This window comes from Panthera onca, chromosome A3, assembly GCF_046562875.1.
Source record: "Panthera onca isolate mPanOnc1 chromosome A3, mPanOnc1 haplotype 2, whole genome shotgun sequence".
NCBI lineage: Eukaryota > Metazoa > Chordata > Mammalia > Carnivora > Felidae > Panthera > Panthera onca.
Genome location: NC_138341.1, coordinates 40892793 through 40916665, shown reverse-complemented (window position 1 = coordinate 40916665; position 23873 = coordinate 40892793). Strand labels below are relative to the sequence as shown.

General features: G+C 39.3%; 1 protein-coding gene across 1 annotated transcript in view; it reads left to right on the top strand.

The window, feature by feature from the left end:
* Positions 1 to 23873, top strand: part of DNAH6 (dynein axonemal heavy chain 6) — a 244563-nt gene that overhangs the window by 187058 nt on the left and 33632 nt on the right. Inside the window, exons 60-65 of the mRNA XM_078444658.2 lie at positions 2862 to 3041; positions 4793 to 5026; positions 10448 to 10583; positions 14796 to 14962; positions 20240 to 20430; positions 22431 to 22591. Coding sequence (XP_078300784.2) covers positions 2862 to 3041; positions 4793 to 5026; positions 10448 to 10583; positions 14796 to 14962; positions 20240 to 20430; positions 22431 to 22591 — 1069 coding nt within the window. The remainder of the gene's footprint in view (positions 1 to 2861; positions 3042 to 4792; positions 5027 to 10447; positions 10584 to 14795; positions 14963 to 20239; positions 20431 to 22430; positions 22592 to 23873) is intronic.

Genomic DNA, 23873 nt, shown 5'->3' with positions numbered 1-23873 from the left:
TTGGAGTTTTACATCTTTTCCTCAAATAATAGACTCATATTGCTACTTCTTGAGTTTTTCTTTTATACATTCACGGTTGTCTATACCTCTACCACACCCATACCCCCCCACAACCCTTTCCTCCCATCCCCCAGCCTCCCACCGTAGTTCTATCCTGATTATAGTTAAACATCCAATGTTTACATTGCCTAGAAATACGAAGTTCTGGCTGCGAGGGGCTAAGGAGAGAAGGGCTAGGGCGTCACCCTTCAGCATGTATACACTTACCAAATCTCTGTTTTCATTGCGGAACCAGGGCCTCAATTGTGCCTGGCTTCCTTCCATCAAAAAATCCTCTCTTTTAGGGGTGCCTGGGTGGCTCAGTCAGTTAAGTGTCCGACTTCAGCTCAAGTCATGACCTCACCCTCTATGAGTTCAAGCCCCATGTCGGACTTTGAGTTGTCAGCACAGTCTGCTTTGGATTCTGTGTCTCTCTCTCTCTCTCTGCCCCCCCCCCCCAAAATAAATAAACATCAAAAAAAAATTTTTGTTAAGCCTCTCTTTTAATTTCCCCAGGGATGAAACCTCTATTTTCCAGTCAGAGTGGGGTTAAGGGCAATCCCCTGACTGGTGGTGGGGAGATGACTTGGGAGTCTATCAACCAATGCTTATTTTAGGCCCTTCCCCCTTCCAGTGTTTGGACGCCTCTTAAGCCTTTGAAGGGGATTTGTATTTTACAAATTGAGTGACTTCTTGGCTTTCCCCTTTGCAGCCTAGGAAACTGTTTTCCTGGGTCTGCTAAGTCATTTACCATTCTACTCTCTGCTTTCTGGTTCTCAAATTGTATTGACATTTCCTCTTCCATTCTTCCTATCTTTGTGAGTTTGCACTGTTTTTAAAAATCCCTTTACTATAATTTTGTTGTGGTTTCAATAGGGAGTAAGGTAGATACATGTGTTCTGACTGCCTTCTTTCTCTGTAAGCTGGTTTCTTTCTGTGTCTGCAGGGAGTTGCCTTACAGATATCCTTTCTACAGGGCAGAGGTAGGACCGATTATTCCTGGGCCACGTTTCCTGCCATTTCTTGCCTGTACTTTATACTCCCCTAACCTCCCAAAGCCCTCAATTTATTTCATTTTTTAAAGTTTGTTTATTATTCGTGTATTTTTAGTAATCTCTACACCCAACATGGGGCTCAAACCCATGAAGCCAAGATCAAAAGTCACATGCTCCCCCAACTGAGCCAGCCAGGCACCTCCCAGACCCTTCATTTTAAAATATGTATCATATTCCCTGATTACTGCTGAGACCTCAAGTCTCTTGGGCATAATACCTATAGGTAGTTACTAAACTCAACTGAAATATATACAAACAATTCTAATACTCTCTGGCAAAAAGAAGAAAATAGTCCACTTTGTTTTCTCTTTAGCCCTGGTGGAGTCTTCATTATCAGGGCCTCGAGCTCCCCCAAAAATAAAGAATTGTTTGCAGGTAGGTCTCCTTGATCCAACTGCTTCCATATCAACTTCCTTCTTTCTACTCATATGTAAATGTTCTAGTTGAATCCAGTACTGAGCTTGAGGCTTCCCATGCAGCCCTGCTCTTTCTTGTCCCCTCAGGTTCCTAAGGGGTCAACACAGAGAGAGAGTTTGAGCCTTTGGTTTCTGGAAAAAGCTGAGTCCCTCCCTTCCCTTTCCTGGAGGACAGGGGTGGACAGTCTAGAATTAATTTAGCCACTAGCCACATGTGGATATTGAGCCCCTGAAATGTTGCTAACCTGAATTAAGATGTGTTGTTACATACCAGATTTCGAAGACTTAATCTAAAAAAAAAAAAAAAAAAGTAAAAATATCTCGGTAATTTTACATGGATTTTATGCTGCTATAATCAACATACTTTGGGTTATATTGGGCTAAATAAAATTATTGTTAAAATACATTTCACTTGTTTCTTTTTACTTTTAATAAACTGAGAAAAGACAGAATTATATATGTGGCTCACATTAGGTTTCCGTTGGGCAGTGGGGTCTAGACAGAAAGACTGTTAGACCCCCTTTTAGCTCTCCTGTCAATAGAGCAAATACTAAACACCAGTTCGCATAGTGATTTTTCTAGTCCCTGCCCTAGACTCTTTGACTTTCTAGACACAAACCTCCCAACCCAGGGATATCCACAGCTGAAAAAAATGGGGGTTGAGAGAAGACGACAAAGACAGATAGCAATATAGAGAGACTGAGGGAGACAGAGAAGGGGATCTTAGAAAACCCATTGGCCAAAAGGCTCTCCAGAACCACTAACCTGAAACAGAACAGCAAAGAACAGCAAAGACCTTGAAAATATCTCCAACTTACTTAGGTTATAATCCTTCGCAAACAACAGCTACTATCCCCAGGTTTCCTTATGTTCCTCACACCTATGAACGCTAGGGAAAGAAAGAATGCTAGTCTTCCTTGTTATTCCAGAATGGGATATGACACCACTTCCTTCCAGCCTCTCTCCACCCCCCTCTTTGGGGCAGTTTCATGGATGCCCCTTCTCCCCTCATACCTTCTTCTGTTATGTGAACCCTGCATCATTTCAGGACTGCTCAGGGGGAAATCAGGAAGCATCTGGGAGTACTCTGTCAGGTGTCCCTTTCAGAAACACGTCAGATTTGAATCTCAGAGAAGTGCTGCTCTGGTTTTGTCAGCTGTTCCCATTTGCCTACCCCCCTCTCTGGAAGGACAGTGGTTAGCTTGGTCCTGAGATTCAGTTATTCTATTATTGTAATCACTAAGTCACCATATCCTTATTTCTGTCCTAGACCTAATTGGGTATATGCCAAAAATCCCACCATTTTTTTAAAAAATGGAACCTAAGAACTTGTTTTTGTATCTTTATTCAGATCACTTCAGGTGCCATTAAAATCAGGCTAAAGGAAGCTGAGTCCACTGAGCTGATGATAAATGTTGCTCGTGAGAAGTATCGTCCAGTAGCCACTCAAGGCTCTGTTATGTACTTTGTTATTGCAAGCCTCTCAGAAATAGATCCTATGTATCAGTATTCATTAAAATATTTTAAACAGGTAAGTACATTGTTTTGTCCATGAAATCTATGTCTTTGGTTTCCCTTTAAATCCCATTGAGTTACGTTTTTGACTCAGACAAATCATGAGTCTATTTATCAGGTAAAACCCTCTAGGAGTTTGGGTTCAGTCTTTTGGTTCAAGAGCAACCCACCTGCCATGTCTTCTTAACACTCAAGTGCTCAGCATGCACAGAAAACTGTAGAGGAAGAAAGGAAAGATTTACTCTTGACCTCCTCGACTAACCCATTTAGACTCTGCTTGTCAGTGGGAAGGGTAGCAAAAAATTTGCACCAGTCTTTTACCGAAAACATTCGCTATGTCTTATTTGGCAGTTCCTCCACATTGCCTTGGGTGGTGGGTTTCTCTAACCTACTGGTCTCTGACCTCCCAGAAGGCAGAAATGAAGCCTCAGCCATCCCTGCCTCCCCACCGTGCTGCTACGTAATTAGTGTTTCATGAATAAAGAGTCTGTTTCCATCCCTCCATAAAAGAGCAGTTGAATTTTTATGACATTAGACCGAACTTGGTTTTGCCTCTAAGTGTCTAATTCAGGTTATAGTTAAGGGTCCAGCAGCAAGAGGAGCTGCAGGAGAGAATGGAAATGAATAATTGGAAGAAATGAGAGGCATGTTGTTTAGACGCGCCTGGGCTCTCTTCCCACAAGATGTGCATTTGCTTTAGCAGCCTTAAAAACCATTTGTTCTGGGGTCAGATCTCAGCTTCTAAAGACAGGGCTTTGCTGTTCTCATGTCTCTGCTTCCTTCCTTTCGTTGGCAGGTATTAAACTAAGCAAGGTCACAGGATGAGAAAATCCTTGAATTCCACCTAAATGACTTTCATAATGGTTTTGGAGGTTTTGGAATTCATGCTTTTCAAGGTTTTAAAATCTCCTTCAGGAAATAAAAATGAAGATGCTCTGAGAATATCTCAGGCTGACAGAAAAAGGGCTATGGGATGAATCATCAATGCACTGGGGTTTTTCTGTTTAGAAGGGAAACTAGAGACCCTAAACATATTTGTACGTGACCAAACTGGCCTGGACATCATCTCCCAAAGCCATTCATAACTGCATGTCACGTTGAAATTATTTAGGGTGTATCAAGATTCACTGTGTTTTATTTTGGCACTAAACATCACATCTCCACTGGATTTTAACTTCTCTGTTTCTCATTATGTTGTTAAAGAAAGCTCCATCCTCTTTTCTTCTAAGTGTTTTACGGTAACAACTCCGTTCCCCTTTGTCGACCAAACTTTGGGGAGAGTTAACAAGGGCTTTCCCTTAAATTTCAGAGAAGATTCTAGCACATTCTTCCCACATCCTAACAATTATGTTGGAGAAGTGCCAAGAAGTGCACATGACCTTCCCTTGCCCTTACATCTCTCACCCCAAAATGATTATCAAATTTGAGTTAAGGACATGAAAAAACTGGTTCTGCCAGCTCACCTCCATTTTCCAGTTTTCTGCCTCACATCAAGATGATGCCTTTTTGAATATTGTTAGGTGTTTGGCAGTGGTTCATTGCTGAAAGATGGGGTGGGGGGAACAAAGGAGAATGCAGAAAATAAATATCACTTATCAATTTGGGATGAATTCTGGCTTTTTCATAGTACATTATTCGTCTCCTGTGCTGCTACTGACTCACAAAATACAGGGCCAAGAAGGGCGGGAGTGAGGAGCAGGGATTTTTTTTTTTCTTTACAGGAATTGAATTAAATCCAAGACATTGATAGAGCTCTCTTTCACACAGTTGTTCAATACAACAATTGAAACATCTGTAAAGTCAGACGATCTAGAGCAGCGCATGGAAATACTCCTGGAACAAACGCTTCTAACCGCTTACGTCAATGTTTCCAGAGGACTCTTTGAGCAACATAAACTCATCTACAGCTTTATGCTGTGTGTAGAGATCATGCGTCAGCAAGAAAGCCTAACTGATGCCGAGTGGAATTTCTTTCTCCGAGGTTCTGCAGGATTAGAAAAGGTATGTGTTTCACGTTTGGATTGTAAATGTTATTCTAAATGGAGCCCACAAGCACCTACCAATGCTCTGTAGTGGCTGAAGGTTATACATTTGGTTGTGTGGCCCAGCGATGTGGGCACTGAGGGTCTAATGGGCCAGGCTGTCACTCAGCAATGTCTATGCAATTTCTATGCAGCAGTGTCCTGGGATGCGGGGAGTAACCAATGAACTAGTAGATGTGATCATGTTTTGAAAAGTTGACCATCTTACAAATATGAAGAGTTAAAATTCAATAATGTTGTAACTCATAGATTTGGAAATACTGTTTGGGCAATCATGACTCTCTCTTCCCTGGACACAGCTTTCATTAAAAAGCACAGGACGTAATATAACTGGACTGTCACCTGCAATACCGTAATACGAGTTCTGCTGCACTTGCCTTCTTTGCATTCATCTTTCTATGGAACTTTCTCCAGCCCCTTCAGCTGGACTATGTCACCTCCGTACTACAGACCTGGTCAGCCACAGAAGTGAGCCATGCCCCCGCAACTCTTGACTGAAGTTCCATCTTAACCCCACTTTAAATTCTTGGCTCTATCCTCCCAATCTTGAGCCCCACCCTTGGTCCCTGCAGACATGACATCTGCACCTGTTTGCCAGTGTTTGAGCCTCAGTGTAGTGATGGGAGGTTGAACTTCATGCTTTTTTTATTTGACTTTCAGTGCCCTATGCTCCCAGGACAAACCCAGACAAGACCTCTCCACCAGAGGTCCTTCCTCCCCACTCCCACCCATCTTGCATGCATTCATATTCTATTAATGCTTTCTTAATGCTATCTTAACTTCATAATCACTGTTAATACACACAGAGGGCTTGCTTTGTGTTTTATGTATATCAGCTAATTTATTCCTCTTAGTATTCCTCTTAATGTGAGTTCCTAATTTTGTCTCCAGCCTTCAGATAGACAATTAAGCACAGAGAGATTAATTTGTCATGTTCACATACTTAATAGGATTTGGAACCAGCACTGGAACTCTCACAGTCAGTCTGTAGAGCTTGCACTCTTGCCCACTTCACTCTACTGCTGACTATTAGTCACTCAGCCAGGCCTTCCCAGTGCATTATTGTCTTTCTTTCCTCATGGCACTCTGTTAACAGCCTTGTTTACAGTTTTCTCTAGCAGAGGCTTGAAAAAGTTAAAGAACTTTCCAGAATCAGATAACTAATGCATGACAGAGTCTCATTCAAACCTATGTCTAAGTTTCTAAAGCCCATATCCATTCCAGTACCACCTGCTACTTCTCATGAACAACATATTTTGAAAAGAAATGTAAAATATGTTTAAATAGCATCAAACACAAAACTTACAATTGGGGGTGCCTGGATGGCTCAGTCAGTTGAGCATCTGACTCTTGATTTTGGCTCAGGTCATGATCCCAGGATCATGGGATCAAGCCCCACATCAGGCTCCATGCTCAGCATGGAGCCTGCTTAAGATTCTCTCTCTCTCTCGGGGTGCCTGGGTGGCTCAGTCAGTTGAGCGTCCGACTCTCAGTTTCAGCTCAGGTCATGATCTCATGGTTCATAGGTTCAAGCCCCAGGCTCAGTGCAGGGCCTGCCTGGGATTCTCTCTCCCTCTCTCTCTGCCCCTCCTTTGCTTATGCACTCTCTCTCTCAAATTAAATAAATAAAAATCTTTAAAAAAGATTCTCTCTCTCTCTCTCTCTCTCTCTCTCTGTCTCTCCCTCTCCCTCTGCCCCTCTCCCCCACTCATGCTCTCTCTCTCTAAAGTAAAAGAAAGACAAAAACACAAAACTTAAAATTAGAAATCATCTTAAGAAACTTCTCAAAAGTTTTTTATTAAACTTTCTTTTCCTCTACCACGAGGAAATTAGAATGATTCTTGACTGATTTTTTTTTTTAGAAATGTGTTTGGAGGACATCTTTTATCTAGTCACTTTATTTAGTTACTCATATTTTAATACTAGTATTTCCCATTTTTATCATAAATGCTATATATCAATAAAATCAATAGAATACAAAAGCAAACTACATGATCATCTTAGTAGACACAGAATAAAGCATTTGACAAAACCCAATATCTTTTTATCATAAAAACACTCAACAAACTATTAATGGAAGAGAACTCCCTCAACTAGGTAAAGGGCATGGACCAAAACCAACACTAACAACATACTTAATGGTGGAAGCCTGGATGCATTCTCCCTAGGATCAGAAACAACACAAGGATATCTGCTCTAACCACTTCTTCTCAACATTGTACTGGTGATTCTTGCCAATTAGGCGAGTAAATGAAATAAAAGGCATCCAGATTAGAAAGGAAGAGGTAAAAATATATCTATTTACAGATGACATGATTTTGTATATAGAAAATACTAAGGAACCTGCTTAAAAAAAGACTGAAGTATTAGAATTAATAAATGAGTTCAGGAAGGTTGCAGGATACAAGATCAACATACAAAATAAATTTGTATTTCTTGTATATGCTTGCAATGAACAATATGAAAAATGAAATTAGGAAAAAAGTCAATTTATAATAGCAACCGAAAGAATAAAATACTTAGAAATAAATTTAACAAAAGAAGTTCAAGCTTATGCTCTGAACTATAAAACATGTTGAAAGACCTTAGAGGACCTAAATAAGTGGGAAAATTCCTACATTCGTGGATTGGAGACATAATACGGTTAGGATGGCAACATTCCCCAAAATGATCTACAGATTCAGTGCAATCCGCATCAGAATCCCAACTGACTTCTGTGCAAAAATTGACAAGCTTATTGTAAAGCTCATATGGAATTACAAAGGATCCAGATCCCAAAGCTTACTGCAAAGCGGCAATAACCAAGACTGTGTGACACCAGCACAAAGATGGACAAATGGATAAATGAAATCAAATTTGAGAGTCCAGAAATAAAACCATGTGTCTGTAGTCGCTGATTTTTGGCAAGGGTGCCAAGCCAATTCATTGGGAAAAGAAGTCTTTTCAACAAATGGTGTGGGCCAACTGGACAGCCACATGCAAAACAGTGAAACTGGACCCTTAAATCACACCATATATAACTTGAAACATACCAAAACCCTAAATGTAATAACCAAAACTCTTGTAAGAGGACGTAGGAGTAAATTTTCATAACTGCATATTTCACAATGGATCCTTAGATCTGATATCAAAAACATGAGCACAAAAAGAAAAAAATAGGTAAATTGGACTTTATCAAAAATAAACATGCTTTTGTTTCAAAGGACACTATTAGAAAAATGAAAACACTGGGGCACCTGGGTGGCTTAGTTGGTTAAGTGCCAGACTTCAGCTCAAGTCATGATCTCACGGTCCGTGAGTTCGAGCCCCGCATCGGGCTCTGCGCTGACAGCTCAGAGTCTGGAGCCTGCTTCAGATTCTGTCTCCCTCTCTCTCTGCCCCTCCCCCACTTATGCTCTGCCTTTCTCTCAAAAATAAATAAACATTAAAAAAATGAAAAAAAAAATGAAAAGACAACCCCACAGAGTGGGAGAAAATACTTGCAAATCATAGCCGATAAAGGATTTGTATCTAGAATACATAAAGAACTCTTACATCTCCACAATAAAAAGACAAATGACCCAATTTAAAAATAGGCAAAGGACCTGAATAAATATTTCTCCAAGGAAGATATACATAAGCATGTGAAAAGATGTTCAACATCATTATTCATCAGGGAAATGCAAATCAAAACCTTAAGGACATACCATTCATCCACACTAGAATGGCTGGAATCAAAAAGACAGATAATAGCAAGTGTCAGTGAGGATGTGGAAAAACCCTCATACACCGCTGCCTGGAGTCAAAACTGGTGCAGCTGCTTTGGAAAACAGTCTGGGAGCTCCTCAGACAAAACATAGAATTAGTGTATAATCCAGCAGTTCAACTCCTGGGTATGTATGAGAAATGAAAACATGTCCACACAAAAAACTTAGACGTGAATATTCATAGCAGCATTATTCATAGTAGCCAAGAAGGTGGAAATAACCCAAATGTCCATCACCTGGTGAGTGAATAAACAAAATGTGGTCTATTCATAACAACAGAATATTACTTGGTCATAAAGAGGAATGAAGTACTGACACAAACCATGACATGAGTAAAATCTTCAAGACACTAAACTAATAAGCAAAAGAAGTCAGTCACAAAATACCACATGTTATAAAATTTGATTTATATGAAGTGTCCAGAACAGGCAAATCTATAGAGACAGAAAGCAGTTTAGTGGTTGTTTAGGCTGGGGCCAGGGGCAGATAGAAGGGTAATAGCTAAAGAATACCTGGGGTTTTTTTTGAAGAGATGAAATGTTGTAAAATTCACTGTGGTGATGGTTGCACCAACCTGTGAATTTACTAAAATACATGGGATTGTATGCTCTAAATGAGTGAATTGTATCTCAATAAAGCTACTTAAAAATGTAGTATAGGGGCACCTGGGTGGCTTAGTTGGTTAAACGTCCCAACTGTTGATTTCGTCTCAGGTCATGATCTCACGGTTCATGAGTTCAAGCCCCATATTGGGCTCTGCACTGACAGTGCAGAGCCTGCTTGGGATTCTCTCTCTCTCCCTCTCTCTCTCTGCCCCTCCCCTGCTCTCTCGCTCTCTCTCTCAAAAATAAATAAATAAACTTATTTTAAAATGTAGTATAGAACCTCAGGCGAATGTTCATGAATTTTCAAAGAATTAGTTTCAGTCTATAATCACAGCTGTTTCTCTCTTTTAAAACTGCTTACCCACCTTCAGGATAAAATTAAATTAAATTAAAGTAAAGTAAAGTAAAATAAAACAAAGTGAAATAAAATAAAACAAAATAAAATAAAATAAAATAAAATAAAATAAAATAAAATAAAATAAAACTGCTTACCCACCTTCAGGGAATACTTCCAGATGGCATAATACCTTTCCCAGAAGTTTCTAGGGATATAGGAAATAATAATTGGACATAACATACACTCAGCCCTGCTGAAATGAGATCATCACCTGTCTTGCTACTGATATTGCTATACTACTCAGCTTTCCCCATCTCCTAGAGGTGAGAACATCTGGGAATCAGATCTGAAAACTAGTCTTGAGGGGAATAAAATCATAATATTTGGGGAGTGGGGAGAGACTGGTGCAACATGTTGGGGAACAGGCTAGAAGTCGACTTCACAGATTTAATTTTAACCCTTCACCAGATCAACTGCTTCCTGTAAATGTCAACCTGGAAAGCTTTCCCCAGCTGCACTTCTGGGCAAAGGTGTACAGGTAGAATTGATTCAGCACCTATTACTACTTGGCCTCAGCAAATGGTTATTTTTAACATGCAACTGAAGCTTGCTTTTTCACTTGGACAAGGTGAAAGTATATTTTGTGGTTGTCTTTGTGACTTATTGCTCATTTTCATTCTGTCTTCTAATAGGAACGCCCACCTAAGCCTGAAGTTCCCTGGCTGCATAATGCCATGTGGTTCGCATGCTGTGACTTAGAAGAATCATTTCCAGTTTTTAAAGGACTTACACAATACATACTGTTACATCCTATTTCCATACGAATAGGTAATATGTCAAAAAGGATCTGCTATAAAGGGATTGTAAACAAGCTTGTGAATCTTTTTTTTTTTTTGAGGCATTCTTTTATTTTATTTTATTTTATTTTATTTTATTTTATTTTATTTTATTTATTTATTTATTTATTTATTTATTTATTTATTTATTTATTTTGAGAGAGTGTAAGAGAGAGCCTGCGTGCACAGGGGATAGGCAGAGGGAGTGAATCCCAAGCAGAAGACATGCTGTCAGCCCAGAGCCCAGTGCGAGCTGGAACCCACGAACTGTGAGATCACGACCTGAGTGGAAACCAAGAGTGCGGCACTTAAGCTGCTGAGCCACCCAGGCACCCTAGGCTCGTGAATCTTAACTTTGATGTTTCCTTTAATCTCTTCTGCTATATCAATATTTTTCACTAGGAAATTTCTTCATTATTAAGAAATTGTGAAGTATTTGCTCTCCCAGTTGAATGTTTGAGTTCAATGCTTGGCGCATGAATTTTCAATATTTTATATTTACTATTATACCCATTTAAAAGGGATATACTTACCTCTAAGAATTGCCTTAGCTGCACCCCATAGGGTTTTTTTTTTAACTTTTTATTGAAGGATGACATACATATGGAAAAGTGCACAAATCAAAATTGTACAACTAGATATTATCAAAAATTAACTGTACTTATGAGCCCAAATCAAGAACTAAAATAATACCAGACTCCCATTATCCTTTCATACTCCCTCACAGGATCCTTTCCCTCTTCCCCAGAAGTAATGCTTGCTCTGAATTATAATATTCTATGTTAATTTTTCTCACAAGTTTTAATATGCAGCCCTTTCAATTTTAAAAGTACACATTTTATGTTAACTAAAATTTAAATAATAAAAAAAAGAATAAATAAAAAGGATGATTAGAAAAGCCCTGAAAAAAAGAAAAGTACAGTTTTTTTAGTTTGAAAGCATTTAGGATCTGGAGGAGCTATCTTTGTATTGTTTATAACATAATTATGTTATAGAAATTGGGGCGTCTGGGTGGCTCAGTCATTTGAGCATCTATCTGACTCTTGATTTCACTATGATTCCCAGTTTCTCTTTGAAATTCCAGAATTTTTCCCATCATATCTTGTGAAACTATGCTGTTCATTATGACTAGGCTTAGGATTATTATCTTCCTAGTAAATTATTCCTTTTTTGAATAATATGCCCTTTACTCTAAATAGTTCTTTTTTGCCTTAAAATATATTTTCTAATGTTAATGTAATTAAAGTGCAATTATCTTGGTTAGGGCTCTGCCTCTATATATTTCTATACTCTTAATTTTAACTCTTTTGTGTCATCATCATGTTTTTGGTGTATCTTAAGTGGAATTTTGTTGTTTTGAGCAGTATGAGAGTCTCTCTTTTTTAACAGGAAAGTTTTAATTCAATGATATTTATTACAATAATTGCTCCATTTCAAGGGCTCTCAACTGGGGAATATTTTGTCTCCCAGAGGACATTTGTCAGTGTCTGGAGGCATTTTGGTTGTCACAACTTGTATGGTGCTACTGGCATCTAGTAGGTAGAAACCAAGAATGTGGCTAAACATTCTGCAATGCTCAAAACAATCCTCCAGAAGAAGTAACCACTTGCCCCAAAATGTCCATAGTGGTGAGACTGAGAAATCCTGATCTGTTCAGACTTACTTCTATCACCTTATTTTTTTTTTTATTTTTTTTTTTTAACATTTATTTATTTTTGGGACAGAGAGAGACAGAGCATGAACAGGGGAGGGGCAGAGAGAGAGAGGGAGACACAGAATCGGAAGCAGGCTCCAGGCTCTGAGCCATCAGCCCAGAGCCCCACGCAGGGCTCGAACTCACGGGACCCATGAGATCGTGACCTGAGCCGAAGTTGGACGCTCAACTGACTGAGCCACCCAGGCGCCCCTCTATCACCTTATTTTGTGGGGATTTTTTTTTTCTTGGCAGCCTTTTTCTTTGTTTCATTTGTTTTCTTCTTTCTTGCCTTCAGGTGGCTTATCCATTCTTTTATTTACCCCATACTTATTTGAAGTTCTGTGTTCTATTTCTACCCTTTGATAATCACTCTTCTACTTGTAATATGAATATTTATTTAACCAGTAAGTGTAATGATTTAAAATGTACATGGACCAGAACTTCTGGAATCCTAATGTACTTGTTTGATTTCTAAATAAAGACTAGAAAAAAATGAAATGCTCTTCAATAAATGCATCAAATAGAAATTATGTTTCTATATTGAGGACCAGTTAAACAAGACACCTAGAGATAGAAGTAGAACACAAAAAGGAAAACACTCATAGGGGAAGGCTAGAGATGGCCAGTTAGGGACAGACCCAAAGCAGAAAGAACTAGATGGAGCCTAATAAACACACAGGCAAAGAAAGAGGGAAGGAGTAGAGGCTAGAAGGCAAAGTAATTCTGGAAACAACTCATCATGTTTGGACAAAAAGCACCATGTGTTATCCCTGTTGATTGGGACTAAAATTTCAGCTATTTAAAACTACTTTCCTGCTTTCATTTGTTAAATTTCAGGTTTATTCTGGAAATCCTATACAATTGTGAAGGTTTGTACATGTGTGATAGGAGGGCTTATGTTCTAAATGTGAAATTTAGATCTTTGCAGGTGAAGTTTAATAATCAATTCCAATGACATTCTTACCTTCTAAAGCTTCCTAATTGCTTAATCTTTTGTCTTTGATAGTTTCTAAGTGCTTCATGTCCTAATAATTGAGAGTTATTTAAAATATGCTCTTATCCTCTCTCGTTAGCCAGAATCCTAGTGAATATACAATAAGTAATGAGAACCTCGAGAAAAAGGAAGTCCTTTTGGAATAAATGGTTCTACTATCTGGTCCTCAGAGTAACACAACCACCTTCAACCAAAGTTGTGTGCTGTGCCCTGTGGTCTCATACCATGTCATTGTCTTTATGCCATCTAGAAATTAGAAGTCTTGCAGAGGTGCACACTCCTCCAGAATAGTCTCAAGTGTCACTGAATTGCTGTCACCACATTTTTGCTATTATTAGACCCTCAGAACAGAGCCCCAGCAGACCAGCTGGAGAAAGAGGTTTTCTAGCCTGACATTCAAGCCAACGATTTTGCCCAAGGTCCAACCAAAGGAACCTGTTTCATTACTAGAGGACAAACTGGCTGTGTTGGCTTGCTGAGAGGCTTACAGCGCACTGTATACCCTGCCTACAGGAATTTCAGTGCTAACTCTTGCCACATGTTAAAACCATTATAAAGGGTGGGGTGTCTGGGTGGCTCAGTCAGTTGAGCGTCTGACTTCGGTTCAGGTCTTGATCTCATGGTTCTTGAGTTTGAGCTCCACATCAAGCTCCACATCAGGCTCACTGCTGTCAGTGTGGAGCCTGCTTTGGATCCTCTGTCGTTCCCCTCTCTCTCTGCCCCTCCCCTGCTCTCACACACGCACACACACACACTCTCTCTCTCTCTCTCAAAAATAAACACTAAATTTTTAAAACAATTGTAAAGGCTAATCAGGATCCTAACCCTCATGTGACATGCAAGCCCATTTCCTATAAATATTCCATGGGGAAAGGGGAGCAATATATTCTGTTTATTAGGGCATAAAGTTCTATATATGTCAATTTATCCATATGTTATTTAGATTGTTCAAATTATATATGTCAGAACTTCCAGTCTGCTTCATCTATCACAGACTTGATAATTATGTGTTATTTCCTACCACAATTATCTTTTTTCTGCTTTTTCCTTTACCTCCAGCAGTGATTACTTGATGTACTCTTTCACTATTATCTGACACATAGGTTCATTTTATTGTTTTTATTATATATTTTAATTAATATAACTTGACCTATTTGTTCCATTTAATTATATTTGCCTTGAATTCTAATTTATTCAATGTTACTCTTATCACTTCAATTTTCTTTTTTGCTCACATTTGATTAATGTTTCTCTACGCATCCTTTTATTTTTAACCTCTTTGTTTATTTTGTTTTAGCTTTGCTTTTTGTAAGTGATTTGCTATTGGATTTGTTTTCTGATCCAATTTTAAATTATTTTTAATTAGGTTGGTTGGGTAAGGGGAGATTAATATATTTTCATTTGTTGTAAAAACTGATAGTAAATGTAGACATTTTTAAGTTACCAAATACATTTATTTAATTTCAAAGTCAAACCAACTCTAATTAAAGCATCTTTTTAAATTGTGTTTCTAGGATCGTTTGAGACTTATATCAATCCATATGAATGGGAAGGCTATTCTAAAAGTAAGGAGGAAGAATTCATGACAGAAGAAAATGAGACCAAAAACCGTAATTCCTGGCATCCAGTATTGAGTTCTTTCCAAAAGCTACTTCTCATTAAATGTTGCAAAGAAGAGAAGGTAGGGTGTTGCTTTTTTTTTTTTAATTAGAGGTCTGTGTTACAGTTATTTCTACTAATGCTCATCGGCCAGTTATGATTCATAACTGACTAGATTTATTTATTTAGAGATTAACAATGGCCAAGTTTGGGAGGAGACTGCAAGAAATAGAGACTTTGTGTCATTAATAGACCATAATGTTTTATGCAGAAAATGAAAGAAAAGGCTAGAGAGCCATCCAGGAACCTAGTCATCCTTTCCTAGCATGCACCATTAGGGACTTGTGCTCTCCAGAGAGGACAGCGGTCACCACAGGGCAGTAGTGGAGAATTGATAGACCTTTCAGATCTTGGCGACAATGGGAAGAAGTCTTTTGAAGAGAACAAAACCACAGTCACCAAGACCAGTTTGAAGATTGTTGGACTGGTCTCTGTAAGAAGCTGTAGCAGCCAGAATTGGATAGAGATTGTAGATGCAGTGCCTGGGTGGCTCAATCAGTTAAGCGTCTGACTCTTGATTTTGGCTCAGGGCATGATCTCACGGTTCATGAGTTTGAGCCCTATGTTTGGCTCTGCACTTACAGTGTGGAGCCTGCTTGGGATTCCCTCTCTCCCTCTCTCTCTGGTCCTCCCCCTCCCCTTGCTCTCGCAAACATGCACTCTCTCAAAATAAATAAATAAAGTTTTTTTAAAAAAGGATAGAGGTGGGAGATGGAAGAGATAGAGGGGGATGTAGAGATGAGGCAACAGGTATGGCTTCCAGTTTCTGCTTGGGTGCCAGAGGGGATAATGTAACAACAACTGAGCAAATGTGAAAGGAGAAGTATGTCACAGAAAGCTGTCACTGAGTCTGCAGTATCTGCCAGCTATCAGAGTACGTAGCAGCCTGGAGACCAATTAATATGTAGGTAGGAAACTCTATAGAGAGAAGCATAGGCTAGAAATAGAGAGTTGCATATTATCAGCATCAAGCTGGGAAGTATATCAAATGGGAGTTGTTGGAATCAGATAAGAATAATGCATAATACAATAAAAGGGCAGGTGGGCAAAGGATGAAACCCTGAGGGGCACCAACTTTAAAGGGAAGAAAGAAAGGATGAGAAGGAATAGTCATAGGGGCAAGAAGAACACCAGGAGAAAAAAGTGACATGGAAATTAAGGATGTATAGAGTTTCAATACAGCAAAAGTTATCAATAGAATAAATGAAGCATCGCAGACAGTTCCAGGACTCTTGCAACATGTCCCAGAAAAGTTCTCCAAATGCGATCAAAGCCACAAATGGTAACAGCCATACCAAATTCACAGAGGATCAATTGAAAATTCTTATTAATACATTGAACCAAAGACCTTCCTTATGTGATACCATCAGATAAAACTTGCTTTACAAATCAACACAGAGGAGTCTGGAATTTGGATTAGGTTTCAGAAATGAAGAGCTAGATATGCACTCCAGAGAGGACAGGGACCTGAATCAGTCAAGACCATCAACAAAATTACCCTGAAGAGAATATCCAAGTATGGCAATATTATACCAGCTACACCTCCTCTCAATCAGATATAGTGACCAAGGCATTTGGGAGCAACCTTTACTCTGGTACTGATTCCAGAGAATGACTTACTAAGGAAATTTGGGTTCCAGAGTAAAGAATTCATGTTCCAAAGATCTGGATTACCTTGCCAGAGAAAAAGACAATCTGAGGAAGCCTTATAACAGGGACAAGACCAGAGACCAGATTTGTATAATGAGAGACTGCTGTTCCCAGGTCTGTTCACAGGCAGAGCCCATTGGGTGTCCAGTGTTTCTACATGGTAGAGTCAATTGCTCCTTTGGGAGAAAGAGGATGTTCCAATACAGTGGCTTGTGTGAGGTACTACAATCTTGCACAAAATTCAGCGTCCTTCAGAAATAGCATATTTGGACCTAGATGGAACTTCATTTCAAAAAACTCTAAGTAAACCAGGTGATTGAGTCATTAGAACTGCAACAGGAAGTAGAATGCCTATCGTTCCAACAATTCTTTCTCTGTCATCAATATTATCAATAGTTCTCAGGACAACGTTGTTAGCAATTTGAACTAGAAAGAGTAAAAAGAAATTATCAGAGAGGAATAAAGACTGCCAGACAGAGAATAATTTGTGACCACACCAAGCTAAGAAAAGTCCTGTATACCAGTGTTCTCAAATTTTGGCATGTATCAGAATCATCTGAAGAAAAAAAGAATCATCTGGAGAGTTTGGGAAAGCACAGAGACCTGAGGGTACTTCCCAGAGTTTCTGATTCAGCATGTCTGACCAACGGGCTAAAACTCTGCATTTCTACCAACTTCTCAGATGATGCTGATGCTGATCCTGAAGCCATACTTTGTGAACCCCTGATTTAATATGATTAAACATATATAAGAAGAAACCATTATTCTCAAAGCAGACGAATGAGGACATCAAGACATATGTCGTGACATGCAGCATTGTTAATTTCCAAGGCTAAATCTACTGAGAACCCCAACTTTGACAGTCCTGGTATTTCAATCCATCCTTCCTCTACCTCAGGAAGGTGGCAGGCTCTTTGAGAGCCAGGCTTTCTCTCTATTGAAAGCCACACTGTTGGGGCGCCTGGGTGGCTCAGTCGGTTGGGCGTCCGACTTCGGCTCAGGTCATGGTCTTGCGGTCTGTGGGTTTGAGCCCCGCGTCAGGCTCTGTGCTGACCGCTCGGAGCCTGGAGCCTGTTTCGGACTCTGTGTCTCCCTCTCTCTCTGACCCTCCCCCATTCATGCTCTGTCTCTCTCTGTCTCAAAAATAAATAAACATTAAAAGAAAAAAAGCCACACTGTAGACAAAGTCACCCAGGATGAAATCTTAGAGCAACAATTGCACAGCTCTTCCGATTTGAGAAACACCAGTTATATGAATGCAATTTTACCACTTAACTACATACTTTAAATGGTTAAGATGGTAAATTTTATGTTATATGCATTTTACCACAACTTTTTAAAAGAAGAACTTCAGCATGTTGGAGAAAAGTGTGAGTACTTCTGTTCTAATATAATGCCCAGTTTGACAGCCACCCAGGATCTTTATCCTTCATCTAATATACTACAGCTGAAATTAAGTTTGGTCACTCAAGAGGGATGAACAGGGGTCATGATCCCCAAATGTAAGCTTCCTTTCTCATCACAGTGAAAGAAATGGGCAGGGAATTCTCAAACACAGAGTCTCTCAAGAATGAATTTGTGCACTATTCATCTAAATTCAGCAATTCTCTGTGGATTCTGATAGACAAGATGAACTTAAAAATACACAGAAGGTCTCAGCCAGAGACTATAAAGCCACAGGCCAGGAAAACAGTTCTAAGCAAGACATAATGGAGTCACATATGTCAGAATTGGGAAACTCAACTTAAAAAGCAAGTGAGAGGAGCTCCTAGAAAAGAACTTGGTGATAAAGAGGGAAGAGACTGATCCTGCAACCAAACATGGGATTTTCAGAGGATGGTCTTTAAGAAATGCCTAACTCTCTAGATCATAGGTATGAGAAATCTGAAGCATTTTCACATCAAATTCTTACCAGGATTGCCATAAAGATCTTGATGAGAATAAAACAGCATAAGTCCAGAAGGGTCACAGAAGTAGATGCATTCCAGCCTGTGTTATGGAAGGAACCTGAGGAGCAAGCAGGTCAGTGGGTCCTATCATCTCAGAACCTACTGAAGGATGGTGCAGGAAGTACATAGAGAAAGACCCCCAAATACCCAGAGTTAAGACCATGAAAAGACTTTCTTGGATGATAAGGACTCTGAAAGTAAGGATATTATAGATACAGAGGGCTCTGAAGCTGGAGCTGAGGAACTGATAAGAAATGCCCCAATATAGCCTCATGTAAGTGGTCAAGCATGTAAACATCTTTTCCCAGATTGGCCACAGAAGGGTACAATCAGGGTCATGGCCCTGACCCAGACTGAGATATCCCCTCTCCTGATAACAATAACAAAAAAACATGCAAGGATTGTTTGGACAGGGTGATGTGAATACCTAATGGAGGGTTAATTTTAAAGAAGGGCTGCTGCTTATAGTTGTGCCAGATGCGCACTGCACAAGCCTTAAGGGAGCCATTTGCCTTGTAGATATTATAGGTTAGGTTTGTATATTTATCATGACAGCCTTCTGGCACAAATACCTTAGGATCTCACACACAGGCTCCATACAGGCTAGAGACGGAGAAGGTCTGCAAGAGCAGGAGTAGGGTAAGCAGGCTAGGATAGGATCAGTGAAGGTAACACATTGGTGTAGGAAGTGGTGGGGCAAGGATATGATCATCCAAGCTGAGGCTAATTCCCAAGAAAGGTCAGAAGAGGCTGAAGACTAAAATGAGAACGGAAGATGGGGAGACAAGATATGCAGTCAATTCTGAGAAGCTGGCTTATGAAGGGAATCAAAGAGATGAAATCACTGAGAGGGATGTGGTGCCTGGGTGGCCCAGTCAGTCAAGCATCTGACTTCTGCTCAGGTCATGATCTCATAGGTCAAGAGTTCGAGCCCCACATCAGGCTCCGCACTGAGAGTGCGGAGTCTACTTGGGATTCTCTCTCTGCCTCCCTCTGTCTCAAAATAAATAAATAAACTTTAAAAAATAGCTAGGAAGGGGCAGCAATCAAGGGAAAACTTTTGGTTTTAAGAACTGTGCACAGTAGATCCTAACTGTGCAATAATAAAATCTAGGAGAGAGGAGAGATCAATAGTGCAGAAAGAAACAGTGGAAGGACAGGGGTGCCTGGGTGGCTCAGTGGGTTAAGCGTCGACTTCAGCTCAGGTCACTATCTCGCAGTCTGTGGTTCAAGCCCCACGTAGGGCTCTGTGCTGTCAGAGCCTGGAGCTTTGGATTCTGTGTCTCCCTCTTTATCTGCCTCTCTCTCTCTTTCAAAAATAAACATTAAGAAATTAAAAAAAAATGGTGGATAGACTAAAAGTAAAGTCCATGAGAATGTGGAAGGAATGCACAAGGATGGGACAGAAAGAGGCAAGGATGGGGGAGCAGGCTTATAGATGGAGGGAATGACAAGGGACTTTTCCTCTCATCCGGTAGTCATTTTACTCAGGGAAGTCATGAGAACCATGGCTGTTGGCAGTTACGTGGTGCAGAAACCCGTTGTGCACAAACCCAGTAGGAAGAAATATACCTAATCAAGAGAGAATGAGTGTAGAACAGGGCACCACCCTCTGAGAAGTTGAAGGGGAGAAATGGGATGGAATTATGAAGGATCTTCAACATATTATTTTTTTTAATATTTTTCTTTTCAACTTTCAGATAGTTTTTGCTCTTACAGACTTTGTAATAGAAAGTCTTGGAAAACGCTTTATAGAGACACCCCCTGTGGACCTGCCCACTCTGTATCAAGACATGTCGTATAACACTCCCCTGGTATTCATCTTAAGCACAGGCTCGGATCCTATGGGGGCATTCCAGAGGTTTGCCCGGGACAGCGGGTATTCAGAACGGTAAGGTCCACGTTGTGTCGTTTTTATAATTCATGTGAACAGCTCCTTGTTAAAATTTGCCCCTTTTTCTTTCCTCTGTGGAGTGTGAATTCCTACACTTTGGTATCCCTTACTAAATAATAAGATACATTAATATTTAGCTACGTATGTTGTTAAAATGGGGTCAAAAATAATAAAAGCAGATGTAAACTTCATTTGAACGAATGGAAGATTGTCCAAAATGTATAATAATCTAGTGGAATAGTGATTAAAACGTATTTGTTATTTAAGACATTATTTTAATGTATCTGTAAAAGTTTACTCTATATGAAAAACAGATTGTATTAATGTATACTAAGAACAGGCACTCTCATTTATTGCTGGTGGGAATGCAAATGGTACAGGTGCTTTGGAAGACAACTTGGTGTTTTCTTACAAAATTAACATACTCTTACCATACAAATCTAGGAATCAACTCCGTGGTATTTAGTCAAAGGAGTTGAAAACTTTGTCATGTCCACACAAAAATCTACCCACAGATGTTTATAGCAGCTTTATTCATAATTCCCAAACTTGGAAGCAACCAAGATATCTTTCAATATGTGAATGGGTAAATATACGGTGGTACATCCATAAAATGGAATGTTATTCAGCATTAAAAAGAAATGAGCTGTCAAGCCATGAAAAGACAATGGAGGAACCTTAAATGCACACTATTAAGTGAAAGAAGCCAATCTGGAATCTATAATTCCAACTATATGTCATTCTGGAAAAGGCAAAACTATGGAGACAGTAAAAATTTAACAAAGGGTTTACATCCAATATAAAGAACTCTTAGAAATCAATAAAAGGTAGGTAATCCATGGGGGGTGGGGTGGGGGAAGGGTGGGAGGGGAGAGAGGAGATATAAATCGGAAAATGGGAACAGCCAGAGGGTCAGTAAATAAACCTATGAAAAGGGGAAACAATTTAAAACTCAGTGAGACACCACTATATATATATATCCACCAGTTGTTAGCATGTACATGGAAAAATAAATACTCCTGGTAGAAGTGTGGAATGGTGGCATCACTTTGGAAAACAGTTTGAAATTATAATAAAGTTAACATACACATACTGTGTCAAACAGCAGTTCTATTCCTAGGAACATACATAACAAAATAGGGTGTGTATGTATACCAAAAGACACGCACAAGAATGTTTATTGCAACATTGTATGTAATAGCCAAGAACCAGAAATAACCCAAACATCCATCAAGAGCAGAATGGATGGATAAATTCTGGTATAATCACACCATAGAATATTATATAGCAGTGAAAATGAATGAACTATAATGACACACAATAATATGAATTAATCTAAAAAATAATGTTAATTGAAACAGACCAAATAAAAACTATATATATACTATATGATTCCATTTATGTAAAATTACTCTATGGTGTTAGAATTCAAAGTAGTTTTCACCTTTGAGAATGAGGAAGGATATTGATTAGGAGGGTGGTGGTAATGCTCTTTTTTTTTTGTCCTGGTGGTGGTACAACTGTACATTCACTTTGGGAGAATTCATTAGGCCATACACTAATGATTACGTTCTTTTTCTGTATGGATGTGAGACTTCAAATTTTAAAAAAAATGTTTTTTTAATTTAAAAAACTGATCTATAGTGTTGGAAATCAGGATAACATGTACCTTTGGGAAGGAGGAAGGGAAAATGATTGGAATGGAAAGGGGCATGAGACAGATGTCCCTGGGATGTTGGCAAACTTGTGTTCTCAACCACAGGTGTTCATCTGTGATCATTCATAGAGCTATTTATTGTTTTTTGGACTTTTCCATATGTGTTACAGTAGAAAAGTTTTTAAAAACAAGAAAATAATAGAAAAATATTTGCACATCTACTAGAATGAGGATTTGAAATGTGTGCATATTTTAGGCAAGAATCTACTAAATTTACATTTCTTCATAATCTCATTACCTAAAAATAACATAAAACAGCATTTTTTGTTGTTGAATTCAGGGTGCAAGCAATTTCACTGGGGCAAGGACAAGGACCCATTGCTGAAAGAATGATCAAAGATGCAATGAAATCAGGAAACTGGGTGTTTTTGCAGAACTGCCATCTTGCTGTTTCTTGGATGTTGGCAATGGAAGAACTAATTAAAACCTTCACAGATCCAAGTATGTTGAACACATATCATTTGCATAATAATACTGTTTTTATGTAGTCATCTTTGTTGAATCCAATCTTACAAGAATTTTTTTATTGTAGGCATTGTGTTTCCCCATATTAAAGAGGATAAATTTGGAATCTAGAGAGGTTACTTAAATTACACAGTCCAGATTTGAAAAAAGATCTTCAGACTCCAAGTTGGGGGCATGATCCACTGGACCACTTCTGTTTCATGTTACCTTCTATGGAGGCCGTTTGAGTTCAGAATAGATTACACAGAGGCATGATAAAAGAAATAGAAAAATGGACTTAGGACAAAGAAAGTAAATTAAATCTTTCACTAAAGAATGAGAGAAGTTAAGGAACAGATTCAAATTGCCACAACCCACTTAGAGTCGTGTTTTACCACTTATTATTCTCTGTAACTCCTATGCCTACTAACTTTCATGTGTGCCTCCTAGCCATGTTGTCAAAAACCAAACTCCACTTTTGGAGCCAAAATATAATGCAGAAGATAGAGTTTGGGATAAAGAGGAACTTTATTGTTCAGGTCATGATCTCACAGTCATGGGATCGAGCCCTAGGTCGGGCTCCATGCTGACAGTGCAGAGCCTGCTTGGGTTTCTCTGTCTCTATCCATCTCTCTCAAAATAAATAAATAAACTTTTTAAAAAATAATAAAAATAACTGAAACCTCAGGAACTGTATGATTGGTAATAAGCAGGATGAGCCCTACTTTACCACTCTGTCAGGAGGCCACCCTATCAACCTAGGATATCCAGAGCACTTTCTCTCTGGTCTTCCTTTGTGCCCAACCACAGAAGCTTTCTGGGAAGCTGTCTGGGAAGGTGAGAGCTATACGGCCAGTCTTATGAGTGACTTTACTTACTGCTGCCTATTAAGGTGAAAAGCTCTTCCTTTACAGAGTGGCCAGCCTACACAGGATACTACCACAAAGCCAAGACTTAGCATTAGCAGCCTTCCCCTAAGGACCCCTCACTTCCAGTTCCTGCTCCTTACCTCTGTAGCCTGCCTCCAGCAAGGATATAGAATCCTTCACATCCACCACCCAGAATATTCACTCTTTTCACCTTTTTGCAATACAAATAAAAGTGGTCTTTCTACTTAAGTAATTTCCATTTAAGTAATTAAAGAAAAATGACCAGAAGGAATTCACCACTGTTCAGGGGTTGCTGGTGATTAGGATTATAATTAAGAAGAAAATGCTAGGTTGTTGATGGGAATGCAAGCTGGGGCAGCCACTCTGGAAAACGGTGTGGAGGTTCCTCA